General features: G+C 30.3%; 1 protein-coding gene across 1 annotated transcript; it reads right to left on the reverse strand.

The window, feature by feature from the left end:
* Window positions 1-1,196: 1,196 nt before the first annotated feature.
* Window positions 1,197-9,100, reverse strand: LOC107039018 (protein obstructor-E). The gene is made up of 3 exons (XM_015258445.1): window positions 9,049-9,100; window positions 3,217-3,624; window positions 1,197-1,613 (listed from the first exon to the last, which is right to left on the reverse strand). Exons 1-3 carry the CDS (start codon window positions 9,098-9,100, stop codon window positions 1,303-1,305), a joined length of 771 nt encoding a protein of 256 aa, XP_015113931.1. The 3' UTR covers window positions 1,197-1,302.
* Window positions 9,101-14,364: the final 5,264 nt, after the last annotated feature.

Here is a 14,364-nt window from a genome sequence, read left to right on the forward strand (position 1 = left end):
AATCTGTACAGATAAATCAATGTTTTTTTCACTTTATAATTAAGGACATCGGCGTGTACACAAAATATACAATAGTCTTTATTAAATCAATCTCGTAATAACGATAAATCTCACACGATTATTAAAACGTAGGACGTGGGAGTATTTACAGAATCGTGAGTGTTGTGTGGGGTGTGCTGAATTCTTTAGAGTAAAAAATATAAAAATACTAATTTTTTAATTCTCTAACGTAAAAATAACGAATTTCCCCTGATTTTTGGGGGAATTATATTCACTTCAACGAACGTGTTGAATTTATGTCGCAATAAATACCCCAGTGGCTTCAATTGATCTTAAAATTTATAATTTTGATTAGAATTTTTTCTTTAAAAAAAAACGATCGAAAATTTTGGATTCACGCGTGACACAATTCAATAGAAAAATCTATCGCGTCCTTCAGGAATTGCTATTGGAATTCTATTGGAAATTCTGAAATATTTTCATTTGATAAAGAAAAATAGTCATCTTTTCTATAGCATTTTTTTGTATAGAAATTCTATAGAATCTTAATTTTTACAGAAAAAACGCTATAGAGATATAAAATATTATGAGATTTCGGTGAAATTTTTTCAGAAAATCTGCCAATTCTATAGAAATAGCGCTATAGAATTTTTATATTGAAGGGTCTATTGAAAAATTCTATAGACATTATAGCTCTATTAAATTTCCCTTGAAAAACAGCATTATGAAAATATAATTATAATATTCTTATTGAATTATAATTATAGGATTTCTATAGACTCGCTATAGGATTTTAAAAAAATGAAATTCTATAGACCCGCAATGTTCATACAAAAAGTCTATAGAAAAGTGAAAAATAAAAATCATAATTGCAATAGCTTTTTTCTATAGAAATTCTATAGAGCTATAATTTCTATAAACAAGCTATAGCAATTATATTGTTTTATAAATTATGGTTTTATTATTATTTCATTATGGTTGTGGAGATTATATCTCTATAGAATTTCTATAGGACTACGATTTCTCTATAGAGCTATAATTTAGCACTATAGAAATTCTATAGAACTATAATTTCTACAGAAAAACATGATGCGAATATAATCAAAATATTCTCATCAATTATAATGATAAAACATCTGAATCAATTCTATAGATTTTCTATAGATTTTTTTTTCTATAGAAATGCATATCCATCAATGACTTTCCAATAGAATTCTAACCGAATTTTTTAATGAATGCGTGAATTTTTCTATTGAATCAAGTGCGCGAGTTCGTTGTCTTCCCGATAATTTTCAAACTTTTTTAGTTTCTGGCTCTAGCCCTGAGGTTGATGGGCAGAGCCCCAGAGGGCAGAGGAGGCACTCCGGGTGGCAAATTCTCCTCCTCAGGCTCTTGCTCATTGCGGCCATCGGGCAGCTCTCCCTCGAGAGTGGCCGGTGTTGTTGGTACATCGCAGTCCTCAGTCGGTGGTACCACGCATCTCAGCGATCTTCTGTCGAATACCAGCATTGCTGGACACCTCTGGAGACGTGGATATCCACCCTGGCACTGCCAGTAGCGGTTGCAGGATTTGCCCAGTGGCACGTTTCCATTAGCGTCGTCATTACACAGCGCTAATTGAATGGAAAAAAATCTCATCGGTGGATTAAAAGTTTTAATTAGCCGGCTTTCGAGGGGAAGAATGGGTGGGACAATCGAGTTATGTATGGAGGTGCGACGTGTGGTATTACGTGAATGTAAATGAGGATTGTGCCTCGCCCAGTTACCTCGGGGCAATGACTCCGTGTTGAAAGGTAATGAAAGTTGAGGGAAGTGTGATTAATGGATGGAAGATTTACCGTTTCTTTCGGGAGACAGAGAGTTGAGGTCATATTTTTTAATGGGAAATTTCGTTTTAGGGTCTCCAAGTTATTTTAGAGTTTGGTATAGACTGTAGATTCAACCATTTTTAATTATCAAATTTGTCAATTAAATTGCGTGAGGAAAATTGAAAATAAAAATCATGAATATTGAATATTCACAGAATCATTATTTTTTTAAACATTCGTTGTTTTTAAATAAATAATTGAAATGGTTAAATAAATAATTGAAATTGTTTAAATAATTCAATTGTTTGAATAAATAATTGAAATTGTTTATAAATAAATAATTTAAATGGTTACGATTCCGAACAAATGATTTTTAGGGTGGAAAATTGATTGTTTATAAATTGTTTATAGAAAATGCTCGTAATTTTTAAAAATTGCAATTTTTTAATTATTTCGTCAATCTTTAAAAGGAAAGTTTCTAATTTTTTTCAGATTTAAAAAATGTTTTCTAACGGTTTAATATCGAGATTCAAATTCAGAATTGCAAAATTTAAATAATAAAATCATTGTTAAATGCTCGGAAACTTCGGGTCACTGGAGAAAAAAAAGTAAAAGTATTTGGATATCCTTAAGCATTTTAGGAAAAATTTTCGGAATATATTTAATTGAAAGGGCGAGGATGAGAGAATTTATTGAAGGGAATTTTTAATATGCAATTGAGAGAGGAATTTTCTTCGTAAATCATCTCGAAATTAAATTGAATGATTCGGAATTAGATTACAAAGTCGTTAATTACGAAATTTACGGATGGAGAGAATTCGGTCTGACCAGAACGGTTTTACTACTGATTGTTGTCATTAAATTATTCCGATAAAGAGTGAGTTTATTGAAAAATGTGACAAAACATCTTTCGTTGGAAATTTTCTCAGCTACAAAAAAGGTCTTATGTAATTTTTTCCTAAAATCAAAAACTTCTGAGATATTTTCAAAATAATCTCAACGAATTTTTTTCAGTCGAAAAATTCCTGACAGTACTTCACTTTTTTCACTTTCTTCACCACAATTATTATTCAGAAAACGATAGAATAAAAACAAAACTGTAATTCGTTTTTTCTATAGAATTTTTTCAGCAGATAAGTTCTACAAATTCTTCAGAATTATAATTTATGTTTTATAATTCAACTCTTTTTAAATAAAAATTGGGCGTAATTTTTTATGTGAAAAATATGAATTATAAAAATTATTGAAAACAATTATAAACAATTACAAAAAAAGGTGAATGCCAAATAAATTCTAGTTAGTTAACGAGGAATAGAATAAAATTGAAAAGTCGATTAAAAATCGTATTTCGACTTGATTTTCCCGAAATAATAAAAATATAATGAAAATATTTATCACATTCACTTACGATGTTTTTGGCATCCCTCGACGTTCTCCGGCCAGTCGCAGGAGCGTGCCCTCTCGTTGTAGAGAAGCCCACCGATGCACAGTTGTTCGGTGGCAGTGCCGTTCCAGCATGTCCAGTATCTCGTGCACGACGTCTCGTGCCCGAAGATACCGTAGAGCCAGTCGCAGTGTTCGGCGCCAATTGGTGGATTGGCCTGGCGTTTGCCATCGCAGTAGTTGGCCCTCCAGGGGTAGTCGCAGCCCTCGGTGACGCCGCGATGTTTGCCCGCGAATACGAGACCATTTGGACAGTCGAATAACTCGGCGCGTCCGTTCACGCACTCCCAGTAGCGATCACAGTAGTCTAGGTCACCTACCACTCGGGCTTTTGTCTGGCAGGGGTCCTCTTGTTGCTGTTTTTGCGCTGAGCCTGAGGATTGCATTTAAAAAATCCCGAGTTTTTCAGTTTCAGAACGTCTGATATTTCTATAGGCTATAGGCTATAGAAACATGAAGATTCTATAGAAATTATAGCGCTATAGATTTTTTTAAAATTGAAAAATACAGGCCTATAAGCGAATAATTATAGTATATCGGTGATATTATGATCATTAAGATTTCTATAGAAAATCTATAGAGCCGCAATGTCTATAGAAAAATTCTGTAGAAATTATAGCGCTATAAAATTCATTTTTAAAAACAGCGTAAGAAAAATATAATTATAATATTCTCAGGAAATTATAATTATAGAATTTATAGAGAAATTCTATAGGCTCTCTATAGACTGTCAAAAAATTAAATTCTATAGAACCGTAAATTGCATGAGTTTTTCAGTTTCAGAATATCTGATATTTCTATAGGCTATAGGCTATAGAAACCTGAAGATTCTATAGAAATAAGAGAGCTATAGATTTTTAAAAATTGAAAACACAGGACCATAAGCGAATAATTATAGTACATCGGTGATATTATGATCATTAAGATTTCTATAGAAAATCTATAGAACCGCAATGTCTATAGAACAATTCTATAGACATTATAGCGCTATTAAATTTTTTTTAAAACAGCATGAGAAAAATATAATTATAATATTCTCAGGGAATTATAATTATAGAATTTATAGAGAAATTCTATAGGCTCTCTATAGACTTTCAAAAAATGCAATTCTATAGAACCGTAAATTGCATTAGTTTTTCAGTTTTAGAACACCTGATATTTCTATAGGCTATAGGCTATAGAAACCTGAAGATTCTATAGAAATTATAGCGCTATAGATTTTTTAAATTGAAAAATACAGGCCCATAAGCAAATAATTATAGTACATCGGTGATATTATGATCATTAAGATTTCTATAGAAAATCTATAGAACCGCGATGTCTATAGAAAAATTCTATAGAAATTATAGCGCTATAAAAATCATTTTTAAAAACAACATAAGAAAAATATAATCATAATATTCTCAGAGAATTATAATTATAGAATTTATAGAGAAATTCTATAGGCTCTCTATAGACTTTTGAAAAATAAAATTCTATAGAACCGTAAATTGCATTGGAATGTCTATAGAAATTTGAAAATGATGACTTTTGCTCTGATATTTTTATAGAAATCCTATACATTCTATAGATGTTTTTTTCTATAGAAATTATAGCTCTATAGAAGTTTTTACAGAAAACATGATGAGAATACAATTACAATATTCTCCAGAAATTCTATGGGGTTTCAACACACCAAAAAATCTAATGAATTTGCAAACAGGAAAAATGGAAAAAAAAATTCCAAATCTTTATAAATAAAATTAGAAATTGAAATAAAAAGATAATAGATATTCTCAAGTTCCAAAATTTTATTTGTGGGTTTGTATAAAAAAATTGGACATTCAGATTCATTCAATCAAAATTCATCATAAAAAATATTATTGATCTGCGTTTATTCATAAAAAATAAGTGAAGATAAACTTGAAAATGTTCGAAAAAAATTTAATTTTGATTAAATAACACTTTCATAATCCCTTTACTATTCCCGACATAATCCCATCGCTTAAGAAACCCCACATTCCCCAAAATCTCCATAAAACCCCGGTAATAATGATTAATCGAAAGGGAAATTGTAAACAGTGGAATTATATGGGTGGGAAGCCATGCGGAACAACGCTCCCAAGAGATCGAAGTGAAAGTCCTTTCAGCCTTGACTTTAGCGACCTTCGTTCATCCTCATAACTGCTCCTAATCCCCATAATCTGTTTCTAATCAGCCTCTTCCTCATCAGGAGACGCGCCCCTCCACAAATCAAGTAAAATTAGAGTATTTAATTTAATTTAATTTAACATGAATAAACGAATCATAATTGTCCAAATAATTTAGGTCAGAGGAAAATGGAATAATTCAACTTTCTTAATATTGCGTTTTCTTCGAACAAAGTTGATTAGAATTAATAGCTAAAATTATGAGATTATCTCACATTTTTGACGTTGAGGACAGGAGAATCTGAATGCAATATAGTGAAAATGACGATCGATTTTTTCACATTGAACAAATAATATTAATATCCTACAATGATATTATAAATATAATATCATTGTAGTATGAAAATTAATCAGCTGATAAATTGGGACGTGTGATTCTCATCAGTGATTATAAACAATTGGTTGAAAAAGGGAATATCGAGTCTGTTCTATTTTTTTTTCTATTTACGACTGTCGCCCTTCGGTACACTCGCAATCCGGTTGAATTAAAACTCAGCCCCGGGCAATTCTCTCAGACACATCTCTTTGAGATCTACACCGGTCGAGTTACATAAGAATGCTCAGTGGCCACGGTATCCTCGAGAGGTTCTCTCTCGCGGCGTTGGCTTACTTTCCCTTCCTTTACGACTTCTACAATCGTATCTCCGAGCTTCGAACCGCTACACTCGTGCTATTTACTTCAAAACAAATGTGGATACGAATACCTGGGCTTGTGGACACGGTAAAAATGAGTAAATGCCCTGGGTAAGTGATACGCCTCGCCTTAAGGTGCTTTGACCCCCGCCCGCGGTTAACAATGTGGATATTTCGCGGAGGAGGGCCTACGGGGTTTAGATCTAGTTTTTTTGTCGGGAGGGGAGCTGGAGATTTATTGATCAGGCTCAAGGTGAGGCCGAGGGATATCTCAGGAATTTTTTTTGCAATTGGATTTTTTAATTTTTTTAACGAAGTGGGAGGTGAAGTTTGTAGTTTTTTTATTGGAATGGAAAATTACAGTTTATTTTTGCTGTAATTTTTTTTTATTGTAGGAAATTTCGAAGTGAAAATTAAAATTTGGAGATTTGATTTTTTTTGGGGGGAGCCATTTTAAATTTGAATTGAAGACTGAAAAATCAAATTTTTCGCAAAATTTGGTAATTTTTCGCTAGTTTAATTTTTATTTTTAATGCTGAAAATCAAATTTTTTTAGTTTTTATTCTTTATTTTTCGGATGGAAATTCGTGGATTTCTGAGTCGTTAAAAAAATTGGACTCAATTTTTTTTTTTAATTTCCGAATTTTTATTTGAAAATTCAATTGCTTGATTTATTAAATTTTGAAATGAAGATTGAAAGAAATCTCGGACTTGAATGTTTTTTATTTTCAATTTTTTCAATTTTCACAAAAAAATGTCAATTACGTAATTTGTAAAATTTTAAAATGAAAATTGAATGAAATTTTGGACTTGAAAATTGTTAATTGTCAATTTTTTCAATTTTCAAATACAAAAATGTCAATTTCTCAATTTATAAAATTAAAAAATGAAAATTGAATGAAATTTTGGACTTAAAAATTGTTAATTTTCAATTTTTTCAATTTTCAAATACAAAAATGTCAATTACTTAATTTATAAAATTGTAAAAAGAAAATTGGAAGAAATTTAGGACTTTGAAATTTTTCAATGCAACAATTTTAGAAAAAAAACATTTCAAAATTTTAGACTTTTTAAACTGTTCTTTCGTCTAAAATTTTTATTTTCCAAAAAAAAAAAATTTTAATGCATCTCTAAAATAAATTCACCTCCACCAATTTTTCCTCGGCATTTCCGTATTCCGCGGCCGATTGACAAATCATCAATCATAAACAATTTTCCCAAAGCCACTTCAACACCTTTCCAACCGGAAGTGAAAAATCCCACGAAAAAAGTCTCAAAACACGTTCTGACCCATTACTTATCAGGAAATTACCGGCATAATTTAATTGAGATTTATGAGATGTGATTAGCAACCGGCTTCAATCCCCCGCGATTACATTTCCGAGATTCTCTCTCACACCGGATTGACGTTTAATTACGAGAAACGTGAAACTGAAAGGACCCCTGGACACTCGCAGTGCCACTGGCTGTGACTAGAGGGCAACATAACGAATTCATTTTTCATAAAGGTGGATTGAGAGAGAAATGGCAGGAGAGTGTAAAGATACTGTTTGGGGCTGAGCTACTTTCATATTTTCACCCGTGAGCCACTGGGTGAAAGTTCTTTCTCTCGAGATGTGTATGTGAAATTTGAAATACATCAGTGACTCCTATTGTTTTTGACTGATGCATACAATTGAATTAACATTATGTTAATTTTTTTTAACAAACAAAATTAATTTTTTCTCCGAAGACAAAAAAAATGAATTGATTAATCAATTAATTTAGTGTCATTAAAATTTTCATTAAATATAAAATAATTTATAATTTATGAATAATTATTTATTTATAATTTATAACATAATTTATTTCTAATAATTGATTTAATCATTCCTTTTTTTCTATTAATGAATTATTGTTCAATTCCAACTATTGGAGAATGACTTTCGACGATGATTTTTCCCTCAACCACAGATGAATGTAATTTATTATTAATATTTATTTATTTTAAATTGAATAAACATGATGCCAATTTTTTGTAAGAACAAAATAATTTTTTTCTCCCAAGACATTTAAAAAAATCAGGGATTGATTAATTAATTTTGTTTCGTTTTCATTAAAAAAACCAGAAAATTGTTTAATAATTGATTCAATCATTAATTTAGTCAATTAATTATTATTTAATTTCGACGATTGGAGAATGACTTTTGACGATGATTTCCCCCTCAACTGCAGATGAATGTAATGTATTATTTATATTTATTTCTTTATTTACAACTGAATTAACATAATGTTAATTTTTTTATAAACAAAATCATTTGTTTCCTCACAAGACCTTAAAAAAATTCATGAATCGATTAATCAATCAATTTTTTGTTTCGTTTCCATTTAAAAAAAATGGAAAACGCTTTAACAATTGATTTAATCATTTATTTTATCTATTAATGAAGTATTGTTTAATTCCAACAATTGGAGACTGACTTTCAACGATTCTTTTCCCCTCAACCACAAATGAATGTAATTTACGAAATGACGTGGTGCATGAAATTTCCCACGAAATAAGTACAGTTATGCACAATAGCTGGATTTAATCTCACAATGGTGATTAGCAATTCATAAGAAGTTAAATTATTCAATAATAATGGTATGAATTTACAACTGATCGTGCGGTTATGGAGAGTAAAAGTGAAAGGAGATTTTATTTTATTTGAAATCACATGTAGGATATAGTTGGGAAACAAATCAAGTGATTACACTCGCGACTAATCGGTCCATTCGTGGGCCTCACTCATCCCTAATTAGTGGAAACAATTAATTAAACAACTCAATCAACAACAGGAGAAATTACCAAAATTATCAAGAGCAAAAAAAAATGAAGAGAGGCTTAAAAAAATTCTTAAAAAACAGGAGAACAATTTCACTTCCTCATTCTCATCATCCTTGATTAATCGGTTAATTAATGAGATAATTAATTAATTAATTGATGGAATCCTTACCTGTGGCAGCAACGAAGACCAGCATGAATGCGATGAGGTGAATCGCTCCCATTGTGAAGGTCAATGATTCAAAATAACTGAACTAGGAGATGAATTTAAGCTCCAACGTGAGGAGCATGAAATAATTGAGGAAACTTGATGAAAATTGAGGGTCACCTGACAGTTGTGGGCTCGTGTATTGTGAAATGTATTGTGAGGGCCCCCGAAGAAGCTTTGCTGATGGGTTTTCGTGTCGGGACTGGTCACTGGGAGAGGCGTTTGGCTACGGGTCTTATATGAGGCCCCCACTCTAACCCTCCCGCGTCTCCTTTTGCCACTAGGAAGGCATCATGCTTACCACTGGATTCTTCATCGTTGAATTAGTGTCTCTGGGGGTTCAAATGGCTGGATTCGGGGATTTTCGAGGGGGTCGGGGGGATCGATTGGGGATGGACAGATAGATAGATTGATTTAATATTATTCGAAATAATTAACTCGAAAATTGTTATCATTGTTATTATCAACTGTTTTTTTAAATTTATTAAATGAGAAATATAAAAAAAAAAATTAAAAAAAAAAAAAAATTAAAAATTAAAAAAAAATCTAAAAAAAATCTTGAATCTTAATTTAATTTTTTTTTATTAAACGATTTTTGAAAATTTTTATCATTGTTATTATTAACTTTTTTTTAAAAATTTATCAAATGATAAATATAAAAAAAAAATAATAATAAAAATAAAATTAAAAAAAAATTAATTTAAAAAAATTAAAATTGAATTAATATTTAAGATTTTTTTTTTATTAAATGATTTTTTAAAATTTTATCATTGTTATTATTAACTATTTTTTTAAATTTATTAATGTAAATGTTAAATTTATTAAATTTATTAATGATTCAACTAATTCGCAAGATGTTTTTTTTCTGTCACAAATAATCGCAAAGTTTTCGACATCCGAAAAATTTGAATAATTTTCTTCTGCCAAATCCGAACCAAATTGACAATTCCTCACAATCTCATTAGTGCAATTATATCTCTCTCGTTCCACCCACCGACTAAACCAACAAAATTACCTGTTATTTGTCCGCTATATAACAAAAGAAACTGAAAGAAAGCGTCATCTCTCCGCATGCCACCACTAATTCCCCCAAGAGCACATTTATTTTTAATCCCCCCGGCCTCCATTTTTCTTATCACCTCTCCATGGTTCTCAATCAGGATTATACGGCTGTGCGTAAATAAAAATAGAGGGAGCACAAATTAATGTTCACGGTTTCTTGGGACTCTTCAAGCGAGCCATCTCCGGTCTCCTTCACGCGATCGAGAGAAAATAATGGGTGAAATACACCGTGACAATTGATGATGGAATTTTATCACGAAGTTTTAGTTATTCACGATCAGATGGTCCGAGTAATTGGAATGCTCCAGAAATCTTGGCATCACGAGTGTTTGTTCAAGAGAATTATTTGTCTTGAATTTTCTCCAAGCGAATGGTTTTTCTGTCCCTCTCTTCACCGGTTAATTGGACCTAATCGCTGAATCTGTGTCGAGACAGAGTAGAAAATAACGATTAGATGACTCGAGGTTTTGTTGAGGTCATCATAAATCATAAATAATTTCAACTCATAATTTTTGATCTTTTGAAAGTTTAGTTCAACAATTATGAGGAGAAAATTCAGGTAGGAAATGAGGGATTTCATTCGAATAAAACTTTTTATTTTTATTTCCATTTTTCATTTTTATTTTATTTTTTTTTAATTTTCATTTAATTTTCTTATTTATAATTTTTCTGTTTATTTGAAAAATATTGCCATTCATTTTCATTTTTAATGAATTTAATTATTAATTAATAAATTTTTCATTTAGATCAAGGGAATATTTGTTTATATTTAAATGAAAATATAACCAAAAATATATAAAAAAATATATAAAAATATACAAACAAAATTGTTTATTTAAATTTTTTTCGTCTATTTGAAAAATATTTTCATTTTTAATTAATTAAATTACTAATTAATGGATTCTTAATTTGAATCAAGGAAATATTTGTCCCCATTTAAACAAAAATGTAAACAAAAAAAATTGTTTACCTGAGATTCAATTTCAAATAAAATTTATTCGATTTAAATGAACAATTCCTCTGATAAATCGCGAATCAAAAAAATCGCAAATAAAAAAAATCATAAACAAAAATGTAATTATCCGTTTCCCAACAATGCGTGGGTAACGTCGGTTCTATTTTTGAGACTGATGAGGATGTGGTGATAGTTTCCTCTTCAAAAACCTCGACTTGAATTTCACAATGGAATCCTAAACTCAGGTTTTATTAATCCCAGGATAGATTATCTCTCAGACATGTGAGAATGCTCACAGTCTCCCAGGAACATTCGAAATTTCATGACAATGGTGTGGAATTTCGAAATTCCGTGTGCGTCGTTAGTGTCCTCACCCTCGTTTTATGGATTTTTTTTTTTAATGTCCATGTGATGGCACTGGGGTGACGTGAATTTTGATGGTTTAGCCCTGGTGACGTCGATGAATATTCAAGGGGAATTGATTGTAATACGTGCTGTCGGTTTCAATCGAGATGACGAAATTTTTTACACAAAATTTGGGTGGCGAGAGGGTGAGAGGGGGGAAGATGATAGTAGAAAATTATGGATTATTATTTAATTAATTAATTTTTATTTGATTTTTTCTATTTTTTCTTTTTTTTAATTATTTCATTGTATTTTGTTATTTAATTATTCAAATTATTATTATTTAACATTATTGAATAATAATAATAATAATAATAATAATAATAACCATGCCATTGTTATTTAATTATTTGTTAAGAATTTTCTTGTTGGCTGCCATTGAATCATTGAATTCAATTAAAAATACATCATCATAAAAATTTTATTCGGAAGAAAATTGCTAATTTGTTAACAAAAATATATTGACAATGTCGTGACGAAAGTAATTTTCCAGTTATTCCATGTATTATGTAAATATTTCTTTGAAAATTTTCGGAATACTTCTTCGAAATTCATAATTTTATTTAAAAATCAATTAAAACTAAGGATTTTGTTAGATTGCTTGTAAATTGAAATTCTTGCGTAAATCAAATGAAAAATGACACTACGAATTTTTTTCATTCACAATTGAGTGAATATTTTAAAATCATATTTGAAAAAAAAACGGTCAAAAAATTCAATTTCAGAAAATTTTTGGAAAAATTCGAATTATTCAAAAATCATCACAAAAATAAAACCAAATACTAAGAAAATAAAAAAATAGTTCGTGAAATAAGTTTGATATTCTCAATCCAAGAATATATTAATTTAACGCAAAACTAATATTTCATTCTCCAATTAATAAATAATCAATCAGATCCCGTATTATCATCCGCATAAATCAACAATTCCAGTAGTTATACTCAACGACAGACACCGCTCCAGTACCCAGACGATTATATGATCCATTTGAAACCGATAGTAATCACGAAACATCTTCGATAACATTAAAGTAGAAAAGCCGGTTCTCTTCCCGAGAAAGTAAAAGTTGTCTTCTATTTCGCTCCAGAGATCGGAAACATCGTTTCCCCAGTTATCCAACGAATTCAAGAGACACCTGTGAAGATTCCTCTGAACACCCATCGGATTCTAACAATCGTTGATGGTAACCAGAACTGATTAAAATTAAACAAAACAAAAGAAAAGAAATACAAAAAAAAAATTAATTCTTTTATTTTATGAAATATTTGAATTATTTAAATATTTGAATAGTAAAATATAAAAAATACAATTTCATAAACATTTTATAAATATTAGTGAATAAATTGTCAAAATAATACATAACAATAATAAATTAACAAATGATGAAGAGAATTGAGTTAATAATTTGAACTAACGAAATCAAAATAATTATTTCGAATTATATTAAAATGGTAATTAATAATGAACAAAAATCGTACTTTTATTATCGATATTTGAAAAATAATCTCCAACTCAGATGATAAAAGACCAGAACTGATTAAAACAAAACAAAATAAAATTAAAAAAAAATGGAATGAATTATTTTACTTTATGTTAATTATGAAATATTTGAATTCTAAAATAAAATAGAAAATACTATTTTTATATAAAAGTTTTATAAATATTGCGGAATAAATTGAAAAAATTACAAATAACAATAATTAACAAACAAATGATGCAGAGAATTGATTTAATGAATTGAAATAAACAGCTTAAAACAATTATTCTGAATAGTATTAAATCGTAATTAAAAATTAAAAATCATATTTCCATTATCGATATTTGCAAAATAATTTTTAACGCAGATGATAAAAGATCAGAACTGATTAAAATAAACAAAATAAACAAATACAAAAATTATAATTAATTTTTTTACTTCATCTTAATTGAAATATTCAAATACCAAAATAAAATATAAAATTCTATTTCATTAAAATTTTATAAACATTAATAAATTTAAAAAATAATGAATAATAATAATTTTTGTTTAAATTATTTAATGATTTCAAATAATCAAATTAAGATAATGATTGCGAGCAGTATCAAATCGTCGTAATTGAGAATAAAAAATCGATATTATCGAAATAATCTCCAGCTCAGATGATAAAAATCTTCTTCCCCTAGTCCGATAAAACAGATTCGTCCCCCCAAACATTGAGATCCAAGAGATCATCGTCCCTTCCCAATGAATCCCCAGCCTAACGATCCGTCGAGTCAAGGTCGCCCCTAAAACCTTTCAAACCCCTTTCTCCATTATAATTTATCCCCCCGGCGTATCCCACCGTCTCCACCGCTTTACGACCCCCAAAAATCGTAAATCCCTTGAAAATACATTTTTAATTTATACTTCGGTGGATTAGAGGTACCTCTCAAATGCAGAGGAATTGCAATGGGCCCCCCCGAGAGCAAAGACCCCGAGGCCTTGACGCGTCCCTTCTCCACTTTCACGCTGGCATTTCAGTCCCTTTTTTATTTCCAACATCTTTCACCTTTTTACTCTTTCTCCTCTCCTTTTTCGATCCTTTCTTTCCATTCTGACGCACTTCGGTTTCGCCGAAAATTCATCCCACCCTTCATTAGGGCATTTTAGGGCCACACGGCACCCACGGCCATTCGCCAAATTATCATCGGACCAATGAGAGTTACGTGACGGCCAGAGTCATACGTAAGGAGTGCGCCTTACGCTCGGTGAGATAATTCACCTTCGTTACACATGTGCGGTAAAAAAGTTCTTTTGGTCCTCTGAATTTTTCCGGTTTTTTATTTACACTTGAGATCATCTCTTACAGGGGCCTGGGAAGGGGGCAGAGGGGCCGGAA

This window comes from Diachasma alloeum, unplaced genomic scaffold (assembly GCF_001412515.2).
Source record: "Diachasma alloeum isolate Michigan unplaced genomic scaffold, Dall2.0 Dall_scaffold_00289, whole genome shotgun sequence".
NCBI lineage: Eukaryota > Metazoa > Arthropoda > Insecta > Hymenoptera > Braconidae > Diachasma > Diachasma alloeum.